The 21,279-nt window shown below is 46.5% G+C and overlaps 1 protein-coding gene across 1 annotated transcript in view; it reads right to left on the reverse strand.

Moving 5' to 3' along the window:
- The window catches only part of tenm2b (teneurin transmembrane protein 2b), a 150,468-nt gene that overhangs the window by 84,366 nt on the left and 44,823 nt on the right, over positions 1-21,279 (reverse strand). The window contains exon 4 of the mRNA XM_042309389.1: positions 20,170-20,408. Coding sequence (XP_042165323.1) covers positions 20,170-20,408 — 239 coding nt within the window. The remainder of the gene's footprint in view (positions 1-20,169; positions 20,409-21,279) is intronic.

The raw sequence follows: 21,279 nt of genomic DNA on the forward strand, positions 1-21,279 counted from the left end.
ATGCTGCAGTAGTTTATGTGTCGGGAGGCTAGGGTCAGTCTGTTATATCTGGAGTATTTCTCCTGTCTTATCCGGTGTCCTATATGAATTTTAAGTTCTCTCTCTAATTCTCTCTCTCTTTCCCTCTTTTCTCTCTCTTTCATTCTCTCTTTCTTTCGTTCTTTCTCTCTCTCGGAGGACCTAGGACCATGCCTCAGGACTACCTGGCCTGATGACTCCTTGCTGTCCCCAGTCCAACTGGCCATGCTGCTGCTCCAGTTTCAACTGTTCTGCCTGCGGCTATGGAACCCTGACCTGTTCACCGGACGTGCTACCTGTCCCAGACCTGCTGGACTGGCCACCCCTCACAGCCTGGTTCCTCTCTAGGTTTCATCCTAGGTTCTGGCCTTTCTAGGGAGTTTTTCCTTAGCCACCGTGCTTCTACACCTGCATTGCTTGCTGTTTGGGGTTTTAGGCTGGGTTTCTGTACAGCACTTTGTGACATCAGCTGATGTAAGAAGGGCTTTATGAATGCATTTGATTGATTGGTGGTTTGGGCTGGGTTGGGTAAAACTGGGTTGGGCTGGTATGGGCTGGGCTGGGTTGGGCTGGATTGGGCTGGTATGAGCTGGGTTGGGTTGGGCTGGTTTGGGCTGTGTTGGGCTGGTTTGGGATGGGTTGGGCTGGTTTGGGCTGTGTTGGGCTGGTTTGGGTTGGGTTGGTATGGGCTGGGTTTGGCTGGCTTGGACTGGTTTAGGCTAGGTTGGTTTGGGCTGGGCTGGGCTGGTATGGGCTGGGTTTGGCTGGCTTGGGCTGGTTTAGGCTAGGTTGGTTTGGGCTGGGTTGGGCTGGGCTGGTTTAGGCTGGGCTGGGCTGGTTTGGGCTGGGTTGGGCTGGTTTGGGCTGGGTTGGGCTGGTTTGGGTTGGGTTGGTATGGGCTGGGTTTGGCTGGCTTGGGCTGGGTTGGGCTGGCTTGGGCTGGTTTAGGCTAGGTTGGTTTGGGCTGGGTTGGTATGGGTTGGGTTGGGTTGGGCTGGTTTAGGCTGGGTTGGGCTGGGTTGGGCTGGTTTGGGCTGGCTTGGGCTGGTTTAGGCTAGGTTGGTTTGGGCTGGGTTGGGCTGGGTTGGGTTGGGCTGGTTTAGGCTGGGTTGGGCTGGCTTGGGCTGGTTTAGGCTAGGTTGGTTTGGGCTGGGTTGGGCTGGGTTGGGTTGGGCTGGTTTAGGCTGGGTTGGGCTGGCTTGGGCTGGCTTGGGCTGGGTTGGGCTTGGTTGGGCTGGCTTGGGCTGGTTTAGGCTAGGTTGGTTTGGGCTGGGTTGGGCTGGTTTAGGCTAGGTTGGTTTGGGCTGGCTTGGGCTGGTTTAGGCTAGGTTGGTTTAGGCTGGGTTGGGCTGGGCTGGTTTAGGCTGGGCTGGGCTGGGTTGGGCTGGGTTGGGCTGGGTTGGGCTGGGCTGGTTTAGGCTAGGTTGGGCCTGGTGCAAGAGATGCTGGAAATCGGGATTTAAATAAAGACATACGGCTGAATAAAAATTGGACTCAAAATAACATCTTGCTATGAAGTCAGAGACAAAGTGACATGAGCAAAGATGACTATTCTTCTTGAGTTAATCACCTCTTACATTTCTTGCTAGGAAAAGACCTTGGATTCATATCCCATCTTCACCTCAGAACTGCAATTACTGCTACCAATGACCTTTTCCACAGAGAGGGGAACATTCATTTCAGATATATCAGAAGAAGAAAAAAATCTGAAGATGAGCTATTAGGTTAGGGACAGGGATGTCATCATGTTGAAACACACAACAACCTCACTAATACAAGTCAACCAGATCAATGCTCTCTATGATAATACTCAGAGCAGTAAGACCATCTACACGTGCTGCATGGGTTTAGTAACAGAGGGCACAAATGAAATCTACTCCACTAATGGCTACGAACCGAGGGGGGGTTTAATATTCTTCCCAGTTCCTCGTACCCTAGTCCACATGGATACACACCAGCACACACTCTGATATTGGCATGTGCAGGCACAGAAGTATGCATGTTAAGCATAAAGGCCACATGCACCACACACACACACACACACACACACACACACACACACACACACACACACACACACACACACACACACACACACACACACACACACACACACACACACACACACACACACACACACACAGGCACACACACGCACACACACACACACACACATAGAAGAAGCAGACTTCTGCAATATCAGTGTTAATGACTCCTCTTCATCCTCAGAAAATCGATGGCTGTGACCTCCCGAGTGGCGCAGTGGTCTAAGGCACTGCATCACAGTGCTAGCTGCGTCACTACAGATCCTGGTTCAATCCCGGGTTGTGTAGCTGCTGGCCCGAGACCAGGAAACCCATGTGGCGGTGCCCAGCATCGTCCGGGTTAGGGGAGGGTTCGACCGGCCGGGATGTCCTTGTCCCATTGTGCTCTAGCAACTCCTTGTGGCAGGCCGGGCGCATGTCGCAAGGACACTGTCGCAAGGTGTACAGCGTCTCCTCCGCTTGTGTCAAGAAGCAGCGCTGCTTGGAAGGGTCGTGTTTCAGAGGACACGCGGCTCTCGACCTTCGCCTCTCCCGAGTCCGTATGGGAGATGCAGCGACGGGACAAGACTGTAACTACCAATTGGGGAGAAAAATGAAACCGATGGCTTTCCATTCAGCCCCCCTCCCCCACTGAGCTGGAGCATGGACCGAGGCAGACAGTAGGCTGAGGAGAATAAATGGAGCAGGATGGACCTCTCAGTATCACTCCAGTCTGAGCTGCTCAGCTTGAGGTGGGGAGGAAGGCAGGCTGGGAGTAGCTGTGCTCCCACAGCACACCACTGTCAGCCTCGCTCTATTGGCAGAGACGGAGCGGCCCTTTTCACTACATCCACTTACCCTCTCTATCTGCCTATCTGTCACAATCCATCTCCTTCAATCTACCTCCATCTCCTTCAATCTACCTCTACTTCCATCTCCTCCAATCTACCTCTAACTCCTTCCTTCAATCTACCTCCATCGCCTTCAATCTACCTTCTTCGCCTTCAATCTACCTCTACCTCCATCTCCTTCAATCTACCTCTACTTCCATCTCCTCCAATCTACCTCTACTTCTATCTCCTTCAATCTACCTCCATCGCCTTCAATCTACCTCCATCTCCTTCAATCTACCTCCATCTCCTTCAATCTACCTCCATCGCCTTCAATCTACCTCCATCTCCTTCAATCTACCTCCATCTCCTCCAATCTACCTCCATCGCCTTCAATCTACCTCCATCGCCTTCAATCTACCTCCATCGCCTTCAATCTACCTCCATCTCCTTCAATCTACCTCCATCTCCTTCAATCTACCTCCATCTCCTTCAATCTACCTCCATCGCCTTCAATCTACAATCTACTTCCTTGTCCGTCAACCTACCTTCCATCTCCTTCATTAAAAAAAGAAAAGAGAAAAGCAAGCATTAGCATTAGCATAAGCATAAGCATTAGCATAAGCATTAGCATAAGCATTAGCATAAGCATAAGCATTAGCATTAGCATAAGCATTAGCATAAGCATTAGCATTAGCTCAAAGGCAAGAGCTACAGGCGGCGCTGCTTACTGCTGTCTGTACAACTCCCAAAGTTCCCCCAGATAATCATCAGCTGATTGAACACAAGCTGGCCAATGAGGCGAAGAGACAGTAAAAATTTTGCTAAATTACAGACGAGCCTCTCAAGCTGTTGGTCATCCTTAGTTAATTCTGACCAACGACCCAAAAGCTCCAGATCCATTAATACATCCTCGCCTTCGGGTTCCTTTCCCTCCCTAGTGTCCTTCTGTACAACACAGTCTTCTGTAAGGCCTTGTCGAAACACACATGTAAAGCAATGTAAACCAGGTGATGAATGGTTAAACAGTCTGTCAACGAACCAGGCAGGTAGGCACACACACACACACACACACACACAAACACACACACCAGGCAGGCACACACACACACACACACACACACACAAACACACACACACCAGGCAGGTAGGCACACACACACACACACACACACACACACACACACACACACACACACACACACACACACACACACAGGTAGGCACACACACACACACACACACAACCAGGCAGGTACACACACACACACACACACACACACAGAAGAAGGCAGGTAGCCTTGTTAAGAGAGTTGAGCCAGTGATAAAACATGTTGCAGTTTTGAACACTAGGGGGAATATGCCGATGTGCCCTTGAGCAAGGCACTTAACCCATTGTTCCTATAAGTCGCTCTGGATAAGAGCATCTGCTAAATGACTCAAATGTAAATGACAAGTCACTTCAATGCACTTAAGACTGCTTAATCACATCTGTGGGAAATCTTCCACAAACTCATTTTCAGCAATAAACATGAATAATTCCTTAAAATGGTTAGATGAGAAATTAATGAGCCAGTGATAAAATGTCATCTTTATGTTGCAGTTTTGATAAATCTCAGAAAGACTCACTCCATCCGTCTCTGTCTCTACTACAGGGGCCCACCATCCCTGTCCTGTTCTGTACAGCCAGGCAGACTCTCATCAACGAGCAGCACGGAGAGATACCCCCCTAATGCAGTCTAATGGTTTATTATTGGCTACGACTCATTTCATTTGGTTCCTTATTAAAAACTCAATGTGACATTCCAAGATGTAATACCTTGGTCTGGGGAGTCTGATGCCTTCTGTGAATCTAACAGTTTGAGGAGACTTCAGGAAGACAGACGGGGAAAGACTGGGTGTGGTTGAGGCATAGGGACGCCGAAGGAGTATCTACTCGTAATAACACAAAGAACGGCTTTCACCTCTATATATACTGTTACTATACAGCCCATGTGAGCTGCTCACAGTGAGAGAGAGAGAGAGAGAGAGAGAGAGAGAGAGAGAGAGAGAGAGAGAGAGAGAGAGAGAGAGAGAGAGGGATTTCTCCAGCAAATGCAAACACGGCTAAGTGTAGGACTACAACTACAGGGGAGCTGGGCAGACCGGCTGAGGAGCAGAGGGAAGCAGACCGGCTGAGGAGCAGAGGGAAGCAGACCGGCTGAGGAGCAGAGGGAAGCAGACCGGCTGAGGAGCAGAGGGAAGCAGACCGGCTGAGGAGCAGAGGGAAGCAGACCGGCTGAGGAGCAGAGGGAAGCAGACCGGCTGAGGAGCAGAGGGAAGCAGACCGGCTGAGGAGCAGAGGGAAGCAGACCAGCTGAGGAGCAGAGGGAAGCAGACCGGCTGAGGAGCAGAGGGAAGCAGACCGGCTGAGGAGCAGAGGGAAGCAGACCGGCTGAGGAGCAGAGGGAAGCAGACCGGCTGAGGAGCAGAGGGAAGCAGACCGGCTGAGGAGCAGAGGGAAGCAGACCGGCTGAGGAGCAGAGGGAAGCAGACCGGCTGAGGAGCAGAGAGAAGCAGACCGGCTGAGGAGCAGAGGGAAGCAGACCGGCTGAGGAGCAGAGGGAAGCAGACCGGCTGAGGAGCAGAGGAAGCAGACCGGCTGAGGAGCAGAGGGAAGCAGACCGGCTGAGGAGCAGAGAGAAGCAGACCGGCTGAGGAGCAGAGAGAAGCAGACCGGCTGAGGAGCAGACCGGCTGAGGAGCAGAGGGAAGCAGGCCGTGCTGTGGTGGAGATATGGGCCGTGGTGTGATGCAGGAGAGGAGATCAGGCCCCGCTCGCTTGGTCCCCCAGCAGGACCAGCCTCTGATGAACTGAACACCTCTACTGACTGATGCAACTAAGTGGCAGCTCACAGCGATCGGAGGGCAGGATTACAGTTAGTTCAAAGCAGGTGTGCAGACTGTGCACCACCACTACCCCATCGCCATAGTGACAACACAAACGATAGGCATGTAAACACGGACTCTTGGCTTTAATCTCTCTGCACCCACACCATATATAAGTTATACACTGACAGAAACAGACTGAAAAACCCGCAAGCCTGCGGACACACACACACACACACACACACACACACACACACACACACACACTATGAAATCAAAACGTTTATTCACACTGATCTCCCTGAGAGTCTCCCTCTTTGAAGGTTCTAGCAACACTGTTGTGAAAACAAACGTGTGTGTGTGAGACTTTGAGACTTGTGTCTCTCCTAACAATGAAAAGCCAATGCCAATAACAGCAGCCCTTCACAGGGTCTGTCCATCCCCACCGCAGCATCCCCTCCCGTCCCACCATGTGTGTCCACAGTCCGCTGCTCTAACCTGACCACGGAGGCCCCAGCACCTCCCCTCTGAGATGATTCCTCATGCCGGTGGTACTGGATGGTAGTGGATGGTAGTGGATGGTACTAGTTGGTATTGGATGGTACTAGTTGGTATTGGATGGTATTGGATGGTACTAGTTGGTATTGGATGGTACTAGTTGGTATTGGATGGTAGCTGATGGTAGTGGATGGTACTAGTTGGTATTGGATGGTAGTGGATTGTACTAGTTGGTATTGGATGGTAGTGGATGGTACTGGATGGTATTGGATGGTAGTGGATAGTACTAGTTGGTATTGGATGGTAGTGGATGGTACTAGTTTGTATTGGATGGTGCTGGATGGGCCATTTTGTTGTCTGATCATCACCTTCTCTGCAGACCTACGGCATGTAAAACGAATTAGCACCACCACCACCCATCTCCCTCTGCCTGCACCTCCGCACGGAGAGGGAGAGATGTGGGTGTGAAGAGCAGCGTGACGAGATGGATCCAATCTATTCCACTCTGCTTGTCAAAATCCCTGAGACCAAGCATCAACCATCAACCATCAGCAGTCAACTGTCAGCCTTCAACCACCAGCCGTCAACCATCAGCCGTCAACCATCAGCCATCCACCATCAACCACCAGCCATCAACCACCAGCCATCAACCACCAGCCATCAACCATCAACCACCAGCCATCAACCATCAACCATCAGCCATCAGCCATCAACCACCAGCCATCAACCACCAGCCCTCAACCATCAACCACCAGCCATCAACCATCAATCACCAGCCATCAGCCATCAACTACCAGCCATCAACCACCAGCCATCAACCATCAACCACCAGCCATCAACCATCACCAGCCATCAATCACCAGCCATCAACCATCAATCACCAGCCATCAACCATCAACCACCAGCCATCAACTACCAGCCCTCAACCATCAACCACCAGCCATCAACCATCAATCACCAGCCATCAACCACCAGCCATCAACCATCAACCATCAATCACCAGCCATCAACCTTCAATCACCAGCCCTCAACCATCAGCCCTGTGTACCCATCAGCCCTCAACCATCAGTCCTCCAGACACACTCTCTTCTTTAATGACAACCCTCATGTTGGGAGTTTCCCTCTTACTCCTTCACCCAGTCCAAATGGACCATGTCACTGTCCTGCCCATGTGCTGCGGAGACGATTTGTGTGACAGCGTTATATAACCCTATCTGTGTCATGAAGGAGAGCCAGGGAGAATATCCACATACACCACATGACCAAAAGTATGTGTTCGATCGGGTTGAGGTCAGGACTCTGTGCAGGCCAGTCAAGTTCTTCCACACCAATCTCAACAAACCATTTCTGTATGGACCTCGTTTTGTGCATGGGGGCATTGTTATGTTTAAATAGGAACAGGACCTTCCCCAAACTGTTGCCACAAATTTGGAAGCACAGAATCGTCTAGAATGTCATTGTATCCTGTAGCATTAAGATCTTCCTTCACTGGAACTAAGGGGCCTAGCCCGAATCATGACAAACAGGCCCAAACCATTATTCCTCCTCCCCCAAACATTACGGTTGACACTATGCATTGAGGCAGGTAGCGTTCTCCTGGCATCCGCCAAACCCAGATTAGTCCATCTGACTGCCAGATGGTGAAGCGTGATTCATCACTCCAGAGAACGTGTACCCAGTCCAATGGCAACGAGCTCCAGCCGACGCAGTGACCTTAGGCTTGTGTGTGGCTGCTCGGCCATGGAAACCCATTTCATTTCAAGTTCATGACGAATGGTTCTTGTGCTGACGTTGCTTCCAGAGATAGTTTGGAACTCGGTAGTGAGTGTTGCACCTGAGTACAGATTATTTTTTTAAGCGCTACGTGCTTCAGCACTCGGCGGTCCCGTTCTGTGAACTTCACAGCTTAGTCGTTGTTGCTCTTAGACGTTTCCATTTCACAATAACAGCACTTACAGTTGACCGGGACATATCTAGAGGGCAGAAATTTGACGATCTGACTTGTTGGAAAAGTGTCATCCTATGACGGTGCCATGTTGAAAGTCCCTGAGCTATTCATTATGGGCCATTCTACTGCCAATGTTTGTCTATGGAAGTTGCATGGCTATGTTATACATCTGTCAGCAACGGGTGTGGCTGAAATTGCCGAATCCATTAATTTGAAAAGGGTGTCCACATTTTGTCTATACAGTTGAAGTTGCAAGTTTACATACACCTTAGCCAAATACATTCACAATTCCTGACATTTAATCCAAGTAAAAATGACCTGTCTTAGGTCAGTTAGGATCACCACTTTATTTTAAGAATGTGAAATGTCAGAATAATAGTAGAGAGAATTATGTATTTCAGGTTTTATTTATTTCATCACATTCCCAGTGGGCCAGAAGTTTACATACACTCAATTCGTATTTGGTAGCATTGCCTTTAAATTGTTTAACTTGGCTCAAACGTTTCAGGTAGCCTTTCACAAGCTTCCCACTATAAGTTGGGTGCATTTTGTCCCATTCCTCCTGACAGAGCTGGTGTAACTGAGTCAGGTTTGTAGGCCTCCTTGCTCACACACGCTTTTTCAGTTCTGCCTACAAGTTTTCTATAGAATTGAGGTCAGGGCTTTGTGATGGCCATTCCAATACCTTGACTTTGTTGTCCTTAAGCCATTTTGCCACAACTTTGGAAGTGTGCTTGGGGTCATTGTCCATTTAGAAGACCTATTTGCGACCAAGCTTTAACTTCCTGACTGATGTTGCTTCAATATATCCACATAATTTTCTTACCTCATGATGCCATCTATTTTGTGAAGTGCACCAGTCCCTCCTGCAACAAAGCACCCCCACAACATGATGCTGCCAACCCCGTGCTTCACGGTTGGGATGGTGTTCTTCAGCTTGCAAGCATCCCCCTTTTTCCTCCAAACATAACGATGTCATTATGGCCAAACAGTTCAATTTTTGTTTCAACAGACCAGAAGACATTTCTCCAAAAAGTACAATCTTTGTCCCCATGTGCAGTTGCAAACCATAGTCTGGCTTTTTTATGGCGGTTTCGGAGCAGTGGCTTCTTCCTTGCTCAGCGGCCTTTCAGGTTATGTCGATATAGGACTAGTTTTACTGTGGATATAGATCCTTTGTACTTGTTTCCTCCAGCATCTTCAAATCAAATCAAATTTATTTATATAGCCCTTCGTACATCAGCTGATATCTCAAAGTGCTGTACAGAAAGCCAGCCTAAAACCCCAAACAGCAAGCAATGCAGGTGTAGAAGCACGGTGGCTAGGAAAAACTCCCTAGAAAGGCCAAAACCTAGGAAGAAACCTAGAGAGGAACCAGGCTATGTGGGGTGGCCAGTCCTCTTCTGGCTGTGCCGGGTGGAGATTATAACAGAACATGGCCAAGATGTTCAAATGTTCATAAATGATCAGCATGTTCGAATAATAAGAAGGCAGAACAGTTGAAACTGGAGCAGCAGCACGGCCAGGTGGACTGGGGACAGCAAGGAGTCATCATGTCAGGTAATCCTGGGGCATGGTCCTAGGGTTCAGGTCCTCCGAGAGAGAGAAGGAGAGAATTAGAGAACGCACACTTAGATTCACACAGGACACCGAATAGGACAGGAGAAGTACTCCAGATATAACAAACTGACCCTAGCCCCCGACACATAAACTACTGCAGCATAAATACTGGAGGCTGAGACAGGAGGGGTCAGGAGACACTGTGGCCCCATCCGAGGACACCCCGGACAGGGCCAAACAGGAAGGATATAACCCCACCCACTTTGCCAAAGCACAGCCCCCACACCACAAGAGGGATATCTTCAACCACCAACTTACCATCCTGAGACAGGGCCGAGTATAGCCCAGGTGATTGAATATGTCCGTGGAGTTCTCGACAATGCTCTGGGGGCAAGTGGATCCTGGGCCTGACTAATTCAAAGATCTCCGCCATGGCACAACCCAAGGGGGGCGCCAACCCAGACAGGATGACCACAACAGTGAATCAACCCACTCAGGTGACGCACCCCTTCCAGGGACGGCATGAGAGAGCCCCAGTAAGCCAGTGACTCAGCCCCTGTAATAGGGTTAGAGGCAGAGAATCCCAGTGGAAAGAGGGGAACCGGCCAGGCAGAGACAGCAAGGGCGGTTCGTTGCTCCAGAGCCTTTCCGTTCACCTTCCCACTCCTGGGCCAGACTACACTCAATCATATGACCCACTGAAGAGATGAGTCTTCAGTAAAGACTTAAAGGTTGAGACCGAGTTTGCGTCTCTGACATGGGTAGGCAGACCGTTCCATAAAAATGGAGCTCTATAGGAGAAAGCCCTTCACAAGGTCCTTTGCTGTTGTTCTGGGATTGATTTGCACATTTCGCACCAAAGTACGTTCATCTCTAGGAGACAGAACGCGTCTCCTTCCTGAGCGGTATGATGTCTGCGTGGTCCCATGGTGTTTATACTTGCGTACTATTGTTTGTACAGATGAACGTGGTACCTTCAGGCGTTTGGAAATTGCTCCCAAGGATGAACCAGACTTGTGGAGGTCTACAATTATTTTTCTGAGGTCTTGGCGGATTTCTTTTGATTTTCCCATGATGTCAAGCAAAGAGGCAATGAGTTTGAAGGTAGGCCTTGAAATACATCCACAGGTACACCTCCAATTGACTCAAATTATGTCAATTAGCCTATCAGAAGCTTCTAAAGCCATGTCATCATTTTCTGGAATTTTCCAAGCTGTTTAAAGGCACAGTCAACTTAGTGTATGTAAACTTCTGACCCACTGGAATTGTGATACAGTGAATTATAACTGAAATAATCTGTCTGTAAACAATTGTTGGAAAAATTACTTGTGTCATGCACAAAGTAGATGTCCTAACTGACTTGCCAAAACTATAGTTTGTTAACAAGACATTTGTGGAGTGGTTGAAAAACAAGTTCTAATGACTTCAACCTAAGTGTATGTAAACTTCCGACTTCAACTGTATAGTGCAACTAGAATCAGGCAACATACTACGCCTCCCTTCATACTCCCCACAGCTGCAGCTCTGTTCAGCTCATACTGTATGTGTCTAACCGGCCAAGTTTACCAATAGTGGCTGGCCACTCCAGCAGCATTGCCAGCGCTCTCTGCTCTGAAACAGAAATAGACCTGAACGTGGCATTACTATGCAGGCTGGCATTTGTTTATAGGGAGAGGAATGAAGTGGAATGGAACTACATTTTGTCATTTCTATATGCCAGAGGCAGAATTTCGAGTGTCAGCTTGAGTTACTGGGAAGAGGTTAGTAGTCGGGATTGTAGATAGATTTGCTCTTGTTTAAAGTGTGTACGTTGTATAGAAACCCATCTATGGCCGGCTGCATCAGGAAGATTTTCATTATGAGCTTCGTCTCTGAAACAGGAAGGGAAGGAATTTCAGGTTGGGCTCTCTCCGGTGTACACCGGATTCATTCCGGACATGACTCTAAAGGTTTTGTAGGCATGAAGGTCAACGTCTCCAAAGGCTCGGGGGACAGAGATAAAAATAAACACAGTGACAGAGTGGGCGTGTGGACGGAGCGCTGGCAGCACCCAGAGAGGACAGCCACGCAGGGCAGAGGACGTCTGTCACCAGTCTCACATGTTTTATCACATGGCCCGTCATTAACGATGACCACTGACAGCATTTAGAACACACACATAAAGGTGACCCCTGCCAACCCTGCTCCATCACTGATATACAGAGAGAGGGGGTGAAGAATGTGTGTGTGTGTGTGTGTGTGTGTGTGTGTGTGTGTGTGTGTGTGTGTGCGTGCGTGCGCCTGCTTCTACTTGTCAGTTGGTTAAACTCTAAACATACTCTAAACATACTAAACATACTCAGTAGAATCCCGTTGTATCAGTCATTAGGTTGATTTCTGTGTATCAGTCATTAGGTTGATTTCTGTGTATCAGTCATTGGGTTGATTTCTGTGTATCAGTCATTAGGTTGATTTCTGTGTATCAGTCATTGGGTTGATTTCAGTGTCAATCACCATCTTTCGTGGTTTCATGTCATGCCTAATGAAAGCCCCTGTAGTGGCAGCTCCAGGTCCAGTCCAGCTAATCTAACTAGGAGAGTAGAACCAATCAAAAGGCTGTGTACTCATCATTTATCTCGCTCCTTTCATCCTCTTTCACCAATTAGTGTAAATTAGGCCCGCTGTCCTTTAAGGAGAGTGAGCGAGCGAGGGAGAGAGCAAGAGAGCAAGAGAGAGAGCAAGAGAGAGCGAGCGAGTGAGAGAGGCAGTAGCATGGCTTCCACCTAGCACGATGATGCCAAATCTGCTCGGCTTGCATCAGGCCTGCTCACCTCATCTGTGTCCTAGCAACTGTAAACCTCTCAGCCCCTTGGATACGGTAGGTTTGTGAACGAGTGTGTTTCCAAACAAAACACAAGGAATATAAAGTGTGTCCTTAGAGGAATGGACGTGCAGAGAGATACGAGAACAATTGGTGGGTGTCAGTCCTTCATGATGTTACAACGGTCATGTGATTGGCTCATTAAGAGGCATGCCATGCATACTGACATTCAACTCTTTCAGGGCATATTCTTTGTCTTGAGTCTCTGAAGGAAGCTCTCTTCAGATACCGGTTCTGGACACTAAAATGAACAGACAACATCATCTTTTGAAAGAGGGAAACATAAATAGCCTATAATTGCCTGGCTGCTGTGTTTCCAAATGCAGTAAATGCAGATTTCCCAGGAACAGTCTGGGCCTCCCTCTCTCAGCGGATTCTGTGTCTGTGTCTGTGTCTGTGTCTGTGGCTGTGTCTGTGTCTGTGTCTGTGTCTGCAGTGGAGAGCTCAGCGGCCCAGTTTTGTTTTATTATAAAAAGCCACGACCACATTTCTTTCTGCAGTTTGTGCACACGCACAGGGGTCGGTTCTGCTCAGAGGTCCAGGCCAGCTGAGTATTGGCATGGCTCGAAAGGCTGGATCAGAACCGCTCAGACTGTAGAGCCCTGACCGGCGCAGAGGATATGGAGTGCTCTGTCTGCTGAGCGGTGGCCAATGCCTCCCTCTGTGTGCCTGAGTGCCACACCATGCGAACATAATCCCACAGGTAATGGGGGAGTTTCACCTCTGCACACAGACAGCCAGCCTCTACCCACGGCTGCGCAAAGTCAATGAGCCATCTCTCTCTCTCTCTCTCTCTCTCTCTCTCTCTCTCTCTCTCCCTCTCTCTCTCTATCCCTCCCTCCCTCCCTCCCTCCTGTGAGTGTGTCTTCAGCTTTGAAAAGGACAAGCGTGTCAACGGAATATCACAGTGAATAAATATGTCCACAAGCATTGCAATTCCAAACAGTGAAGCCCTATAATAAGGGTGAGGTCTAAATAAAACCATACTACCGCATAGCCTTGGCCACACAGCTCTCTATTCCTACCACACAGAGCCCTTAATACAGCACATTCAGCCAGCTCTCAATACCACTACAGTCTCCCGTAGAGAAACTGGCACACGGGACATAGTATCTGTGTGTAGATATTCCTACAGCATTCCTCCACACAGAGATTGGCCTTAGCTGTTATTATGTGACCACAGTAAGGCTCTTGATCGGCTCATCAAAGCCCCTTTGAGGTTTTCGCTCTCATTTCCCAGCCTGTGCCACTCCTGCAGTGGGCTCTCTCTCTCTCTCCCTCTCTCTCTCTCCCTCTCTCTCTCTCTCTCTCCCTCTCTCTCTCTCTCTCTCTCTCTCTCTCTCTCCCTCCCTCCCTCCCTCCCTCCCTCCCTCCCTCCCTCCCTACGGCTAACGCTATACGCCTCAGTATCGACCATGTCCACAGTCCTCAAAAGAGCATGGCTTGGGGAGCGGTCGGCTCGGTCTCTCTCTCAGCCTGGTGTGTGGAGCTAACAGTACAGCTCACTGCACCCCGCCATGCTGCGATGACTCACAATCACCATGTCAGACCTGAACACTGCCTGAGACACCTCATTCTAGACTATACATCATTACCTCATAAAACAAAATGCAAATACTAAATATGATGTGATGAAATCGATCATGGAGTATGGCTAGAGTAGGCTGTGAGTGTTCATATTCTTTCTAAGTACTTAATCAGGGTCATACATGAATAAATATGACATACTATAACAGCCAACATAATATGCACCCAGGCCCGTATTGATCCATTGTATGTCAAATGCCAAGCTAATTATGATATATGTGCATGCTTTTAACAATTTGCTTTGCCCTGTCAAGTATTTATGAATTTTAATGTCATTAGAGAGATAGGCTTAAAGTTATGCCAGTCAATCATACCATTGACAATAATATAATAATAATAATAATAATATTTTCTAGTTCATTCCCAAACAGGTTAAATGCGCCAAGCCAATCTGATAACAGATCACTGGTGTAATGTACTTAAGTAAAAAATAATTTAAAGTACTTAAGTTAAAATACTATAAAGTACTTAAGTAAAAAACACCTTAAAGTACTTATGGAAAAATACTTGAAAGTATTAGCTGAGTTGGTAGAGCATAGTGCTTGCAATGCCATAGTTGTGGGTTTGATTCCCACGTGAGACCAGTATGAAAATGTATGTACTCCTTACTGTAAGTTGCTCTGTATGAAATCCTCTGCTTAAATCACTCAAAATGTAAATGTTTTTGTGGGTGTATCTATATTCTAGACAACTTTTACACATTCATAAAGAAAATAAATGCTTTTTTTTTACCCCTATACATTTTCCCTGACACCAAAAAGTACATTTTTTAAATATTTTACTTTACTTGGCAAGTCAGTTAAGAACAAATTTTTATTTTCAATCACAGCCTAGGAACAGTGGGTTAACTGCATGTTCAGGGGCAGAACAACAGATTAGTACCTTGTCAGCTCGGGGATTTGAACTTGCAACCTTCCAATTACTAGTCCAATGCTCTAAACACTAGGCTACCCTGCCGCCCCACATTTTGAATGCTCAGGCATGACAGAATTATGGTCCAATTCACGCACCTCTCAATGATAACGCATTGTCATCCCAGAATAGAGGGATGCAGTTTAATAAATAATTAATATAATTCACCAATACATTTCTTGGTAGTCCCAGAAATATTGCTATCGGGTTGTAAATCCCAGCTGGCCTGGTACATTGTTTTCTGCCTCCATTTGGTATGCGCGGTTTCAGTCTCAACGACTCAATATGCTGGACAAAAACAGACGAATGTAACTAAGGCTGGGAATGTCAATGCAATCAAACTAGCAAGGGCAATGATCACAAGTCAGTCATGGCTAATTGGCTAGCGTATCTATTTATGTAGCTATTTATTTATCAAGCTAAAAACACATTAGCTAGCTACCTGCTGGGAGGATGTCATTGGATGGATAAGTGACCGACTTTCGTTCTTTTGGTGGCTACAACTAGAGATGCAGATGTCATTTGGTTAGCTAGCAAGAAATGTGAACCGCTTTGCTAGTTAGCTAGCAAGAAATGTGAACCGCTTTGCTAGTTAGCTAGCAAGAAATGTGAATCGCTTTGCTATAGTTAGCTACCAAGAAATGTGAATCGCTTTGCTAGTTAGCTAGCAAGAAATGTGAATCGCTTTGCTAGTTAGCTAGCTAGCTATGCTGAACTTGAACAACTGTTATCCAGTCAGAATATCCCTTGCGTTCGTAAACTAGAGATGCAGATGTCATTTGGTTAGCTAGCAAGAAATGTGAACCGCGTTGCTAGTTAGCTAGCAAGAAATGTGAACCGCTTTGCTAGTTAGCTAGCAAGGAATGTGAATCGCTTTGCTATAGTTAGCTAGCAAGAAATGTGAATCGCTTTGCTAGCAAGAAATGTGAATCGCTTTGCTAGTTAGCTAGCAAGAAATATGAATCGCTTTGCTAGTTAGCTAGCAAGAAATGTGAATCGCTTTGCTAGTTAGCTAGCAAGAAATGTGAATCGCTTTGCTAGTTAGCTAGCAAGAAATGTGAATCGCTTTGCTAGTTAGCTAGCAAGAAATGTGAATCGCTTTGCTAGTTAGCTAGCAAGAAATGTGAATCGCTTTGCTAGTTAGCTAGCTAGCTATGCTGAACTTGAACAACTGTTATCCAGTCAGCATATCCCTTGTGTTCGTAAATTGACTCTGGCTATCTACTCCGATTTCAGAGCACTCTCATCTGTGTGCCAGAGCGCAGAATAACTGATGAATTTACGAACATGCAACACCTGTTGAATATGACCGATGTCAGTAAACATCTGCAAAAAAAAGTTATAAAATTGTTGCCGGCAGCACAGTTAGTCACTAACGATGTTGATGTTGAACAAGGAAACAGTCTCACCAGCTCTGCTTAGGGCGATTAAAATGGTCAGAGTGAGGTGTTCTCTCATTTGTGTCTGGAAGTCTAGACTTTAGCAAGTTAGCTTGGGTGCTTGACTGCAGTTGTGAATAACGCTCAGGTCAACCCTACTTCTTGGCCACCCTACTTCCAGTGTCAATACTGCAGTGGGCACTCAGACAATCTGACAATGCTCTGAATTTACAAATGACCCAGAGCACACACTGACACACTGGAGGCAATTTACAAACGACCCAAAGCGCACACTGACACACTGGAGGCAATTTACAAACGACCCAGAGCGCACACTGACACACTGGAGGCAATTTACAAACGACCCAGAGCGCACACTGACACACTGGAGGCAATTTACAAACGACCGAGAGCACACACTGGAGGCAATTTACAAACGACCCAGAGCACACACTGACACACTGGAGGCAATTTACAAACGACCCAGAGCACACACTGACACACTGGAGGCAATTTACAAATGACCCAGAGCACACACTGGAGGCAATTTACAAACGACCCAGAGCCCACACTGACACACTGGAGGCAATTTACAAACGACCCAGAGCACACACTGGAGGCAATTTACAAACGACCCAGAGCGCACACTGACATACTGGAGGCAATTTACAAACGACCCAGAGCGCACACTGACATACTGGAGGCAATTTACAAACGACCCAGAGCACACACTGGAGGCAATTTACAAACGACCCAGAGCGCACACTGACATACTGGAGGCAATTTACAAACGCACCTTAAGTTGTCAATCAAATGTATTTGGCATCGATCAAATGGGTTCCCATTCAGTTGTCAAAATGTGGGTTGGGACAAGCATGTTTTGACAGGCAAACTGCAGAAGGACAAGCAGGCTACTATTCCCCATCGTTTATCAGTGCAATTTTGGCATTCCAACTAACTTAAAAAAGTTTGAGAGGGTCTATCTAATGTTCTCTCGTTAGATTTTAGCTCATCTCGCTTTGGCTACCATTAGTTGTTGATCTTATTTTTGTTGATGGCCTACCTGTACATGGTTGTTTGATCAATTGGACTGTAAAGTTCCTAAATGTAAGCTCTCTCCCGTTGGTATTTACTTTTAAAGATCCATTCAGGTGTATTTTGTGGCTTTTGGCGAATGTGTTCTAATGATATAGACACGCTGTTGCTACTGCCTGTAAACACACAGTCCAGTTCAAAGTGAATGATGACAGGTCCTACTGCCTGTAAACACACAGTCCAGTTCAAAGTGAATGATGACAGGTCCTACTGCCTGTAAACACACAGTCCAGTTCAAAGTGAATGATGACAGGTCCTACTGCCTGTAAACACACAGTCCAGTTCAAAGTGAATGATAACAGGCCCTACTGCCTGTAAACACACAATCCAGTTCAAAGTGAATGATGACAGGTCCTACTGCCTGTAAACACACAGTCCAGTTCAAAGTGAATGATAACAGGCCCTACTGCCTGTAAACACACAGTCCAGTTCATAGTGAATGATAACAGGCCCTACTGCCTGTAAACACACAGTCCAGTTCAAAGTGAATGATAACAGGCCCTACTGCCTATAAACACACAGTCCAGTTCATAGTGAATGATGACAGGCCCTACTGCCTGTAAACACACAGTCCAGTTCATAGTGAATGATAACAGGCCTTTGATTTGATTTGATTTGAACAGAACAGTGTGGAAAATGTCTTATTTTACATAGGCCTACTGTAGCTCTGATTGGCTATGGCGCACCGGTCTATAGACTCCATGGTCCTGGACGAGACAGATGTTTTTTTTTTTTTGGGGGGGTTTATTTACTGCAGTGTCTATTAATTGTCCAAAACTACAGCTGCGTTCCCACTCTATATATTGCTATAGAATTTTCACAAATGCTTTACTCTATGTTGTTCCCAAACATTCTATGGATTTCTGAAAATGTGAAAATGACCATATCTACTGTAAATGCATGCTTGTCAGAAAATGTACAAAAAATGTGATATTGTTCCTAGCGGTGTATATGAACAGATTTTAATACGATTTCAAGCTGCTAAAATGCTTTCAGTTCCAATTTTAATTTAACAATTATTTAACTAGGCAAGTCAGTTTAAAGAACAAACTATTATTTACAACGACAGCCTACACCAGATGATGCTGGGCCAATTGTGCGCTGCCCTATGGGATTCCCAATCACGGCCGGTTGTGATGCAACCTGGATTCAAACCAGGGAGTCTGTAGTGACGCCTCTAGCACTGAGATGCAGTGCCTTAGACCGCTATGCCACTCGGGATGAGTATCAGAATGTAGTACTTTTTCCACCACTGTACATAAGTACATTTAAAACCAGCTACTTTTAGACTTTTACTCAAAAAGCATTTTACTGGGTGACTTTTACCGGAGTCAAGTATGACTTTTCCACCACTGCAGAAGATAGAGTATCACAATAACAAGGGGGCCTGCTGTACTGTATTGTACTGTACTGTACTGTATTCTACTGTATTGTACTGTACTGTATTCTACTGTATTGTACTGTACTGTATTGTACTGTACTGTACTGTACTGTATTGTACTGTATTGTATTGTATTCTACTGTATTGTACTGTACTGTATTGTACTGTATTGTACTGTATTGTACTGTATTGTATTGTATTCTACTGTATTGTACTGTATTGTACTGTACTGTACTCTTCTGTACTGTACTGTACTGTTCTGTATTCTACTGTACTGTACTGTATTTTATTCTACTGTACTGTTCTGTATTGTATTTGACTGTACTGTACTGTTCTGTACTGTCTTGTCTTGTACTGTACTGTATTCTACTGTATTGTACTGTACTGTATTCTACTGTATTGTACTGTACTGTTCTGTATTGTACTGTATTGTACTGTATTGTACTGTACTGTATTCTACTGTATTGTACTGTACTGTACTGTATTCTACTGTACTGTATTCTACTGTATTGTACTGTACTGTATTCTACTGTATTCTAATGTATTGTACTGTACTGTATTCTACTGTATTGTACTGTACTGTACTGTATTGTACTGTACTGTATTGTATTGTACTGTACTGTACTGTATTCTACTCTGTTGTACTGTACTGTACTGTTCTGTATTGTACTGTACTGTACTGTATTGTACTGTACTGTATTGTACTGTACTGTACTGTATTGTACTGTATTCTACTGTACTGTACTGTACTGTACTGTACTGTATTGTACTGTACTGTATTCTACTGTATTCTACTGTACTGTTCTGTATTGTACTGTACTGTACTGTACTGTACTGTACTGTACTGTATTGTACTGTACTGTATTGTACTGTACTGTATTCTACTGTATTGTACTGTACTGTACTGTACTGTACTGTACTGTACTGTATTGTATTGTACTGTATTGTAGCCTACTGTATTCTACTGTACTGTTCTGTATTGTACTGTACTGTATTGTACTGTATTGTACTGTACTGTATTCTACTGTACTGTACTGTACTGTACTGTATTGTATTGTACTGTATTGTAGCCTACTGTATTCTACTGTACTGTTCTGTATTGTACTGTATTGTACTGTACTGTATTGTACTGTATTGTTCTGTATTGTATTGTACTGTATTGTATTGTATTGTATCATACTGTATTGTATTGTACTGTATTGTAGCCTACCTATGAAGTAGGAGAGCAGCACGACCAGCAGGACGGCAGCAGCGATGGCCGACACGGCAGCACATTTCCAGCTGCAGTACTTGGAGGGTTTCTTCAGCTTGAAGGAGCTCCTAGAGAAGGTGTTTCTGGGTAGCAGCCGCGGCGGGGGGGAGTAGACGGTCCCAGATGTCAGCGGGTACCCTGGAGACGAGCTGCTGAACAGGGGAGTGGTCCCGGACGGTGTTTTAAACAGGAAATGCCTACAGCGATGGAGAGAAAGAGAGGACACCGAGAGTTAGAATCAGCTGCTATGTGGTCTCTATTACCAATAGAATGTGTAAATTGCATTGGAGTGAACAGTCGCTTTCTGAACATAATGAGACATCTGGAGCAATGAAGTGCTCCTCTACATTCCAGCAGCAATTATTCACCGGACATTTACGTGCATTGATTTTCTTATTCTTAAAACTTATTCACACTTCAAATTGGTCTTGAGACACCGAATTATACAGCTAAAAGCATACGGAATTATAAAGATCATTTCACATCTCCTTCCAGACTCCTACCCAGCATCTGATGATGGTCATTATCGTCGTTAACTGCTTCTTCGTTGTCATCAGTCTCTTTTCTACCTAAAACAACGTACTGTAAAATATACCATTACGAAGCTTTAGTAAAATACTGTAGTTGAGTCAGTCTGTTTTAACAGTATCTCTCCCTCGGCACCTCCTTGCCCTCTTTACAGTCAGAGAGGCAGTCTGACTCTGTGGGCTGTGTCCGGTGCCCGGCCTGGCTATGGGCAGACCACAGTGCCAAGCCAGTGCCCTGCGCCAGGTGGGCGGCGGGCCAGGGGAGGTCCACGAGGAGGCAGATGGGATGGGGATGAAAGTGGAAGACAGTTGACCGTGGCGCTTTGATGCCGGTCAGAAGCTCTCACAAGCTGCTTCCCCACATTAAACCCAGAAGCACTCTCCTCTCAGATCTCCTTCCACATCTCCAGGCCGGATGGGGAAGAAAGCCCAAAACGACCCCCCCACCCCCACCCCCGCCCCATCTCTCTTTCACCTCCAACAACTGAGGGAAGCTATAACTCTCTTACTGATCTCTCCCTTTCCACTTCGACAGCCCCTC

Source organism: Oncorhynchus tshawytscha, linkage group LG30 (assembly GCF_018296145.1).
Source record: "Oncorhynchus tshawytscha isolate Ot180627B linkage group LG30, Otsh_v2.0, whole genome shotgun sequence".
NCBI lineage: Eukaryota > Metazoa > Chordata > Actinopteri > Salmoniformes > Salmonidae > Oncorhynchus > Oncorhynchus tshawytscha.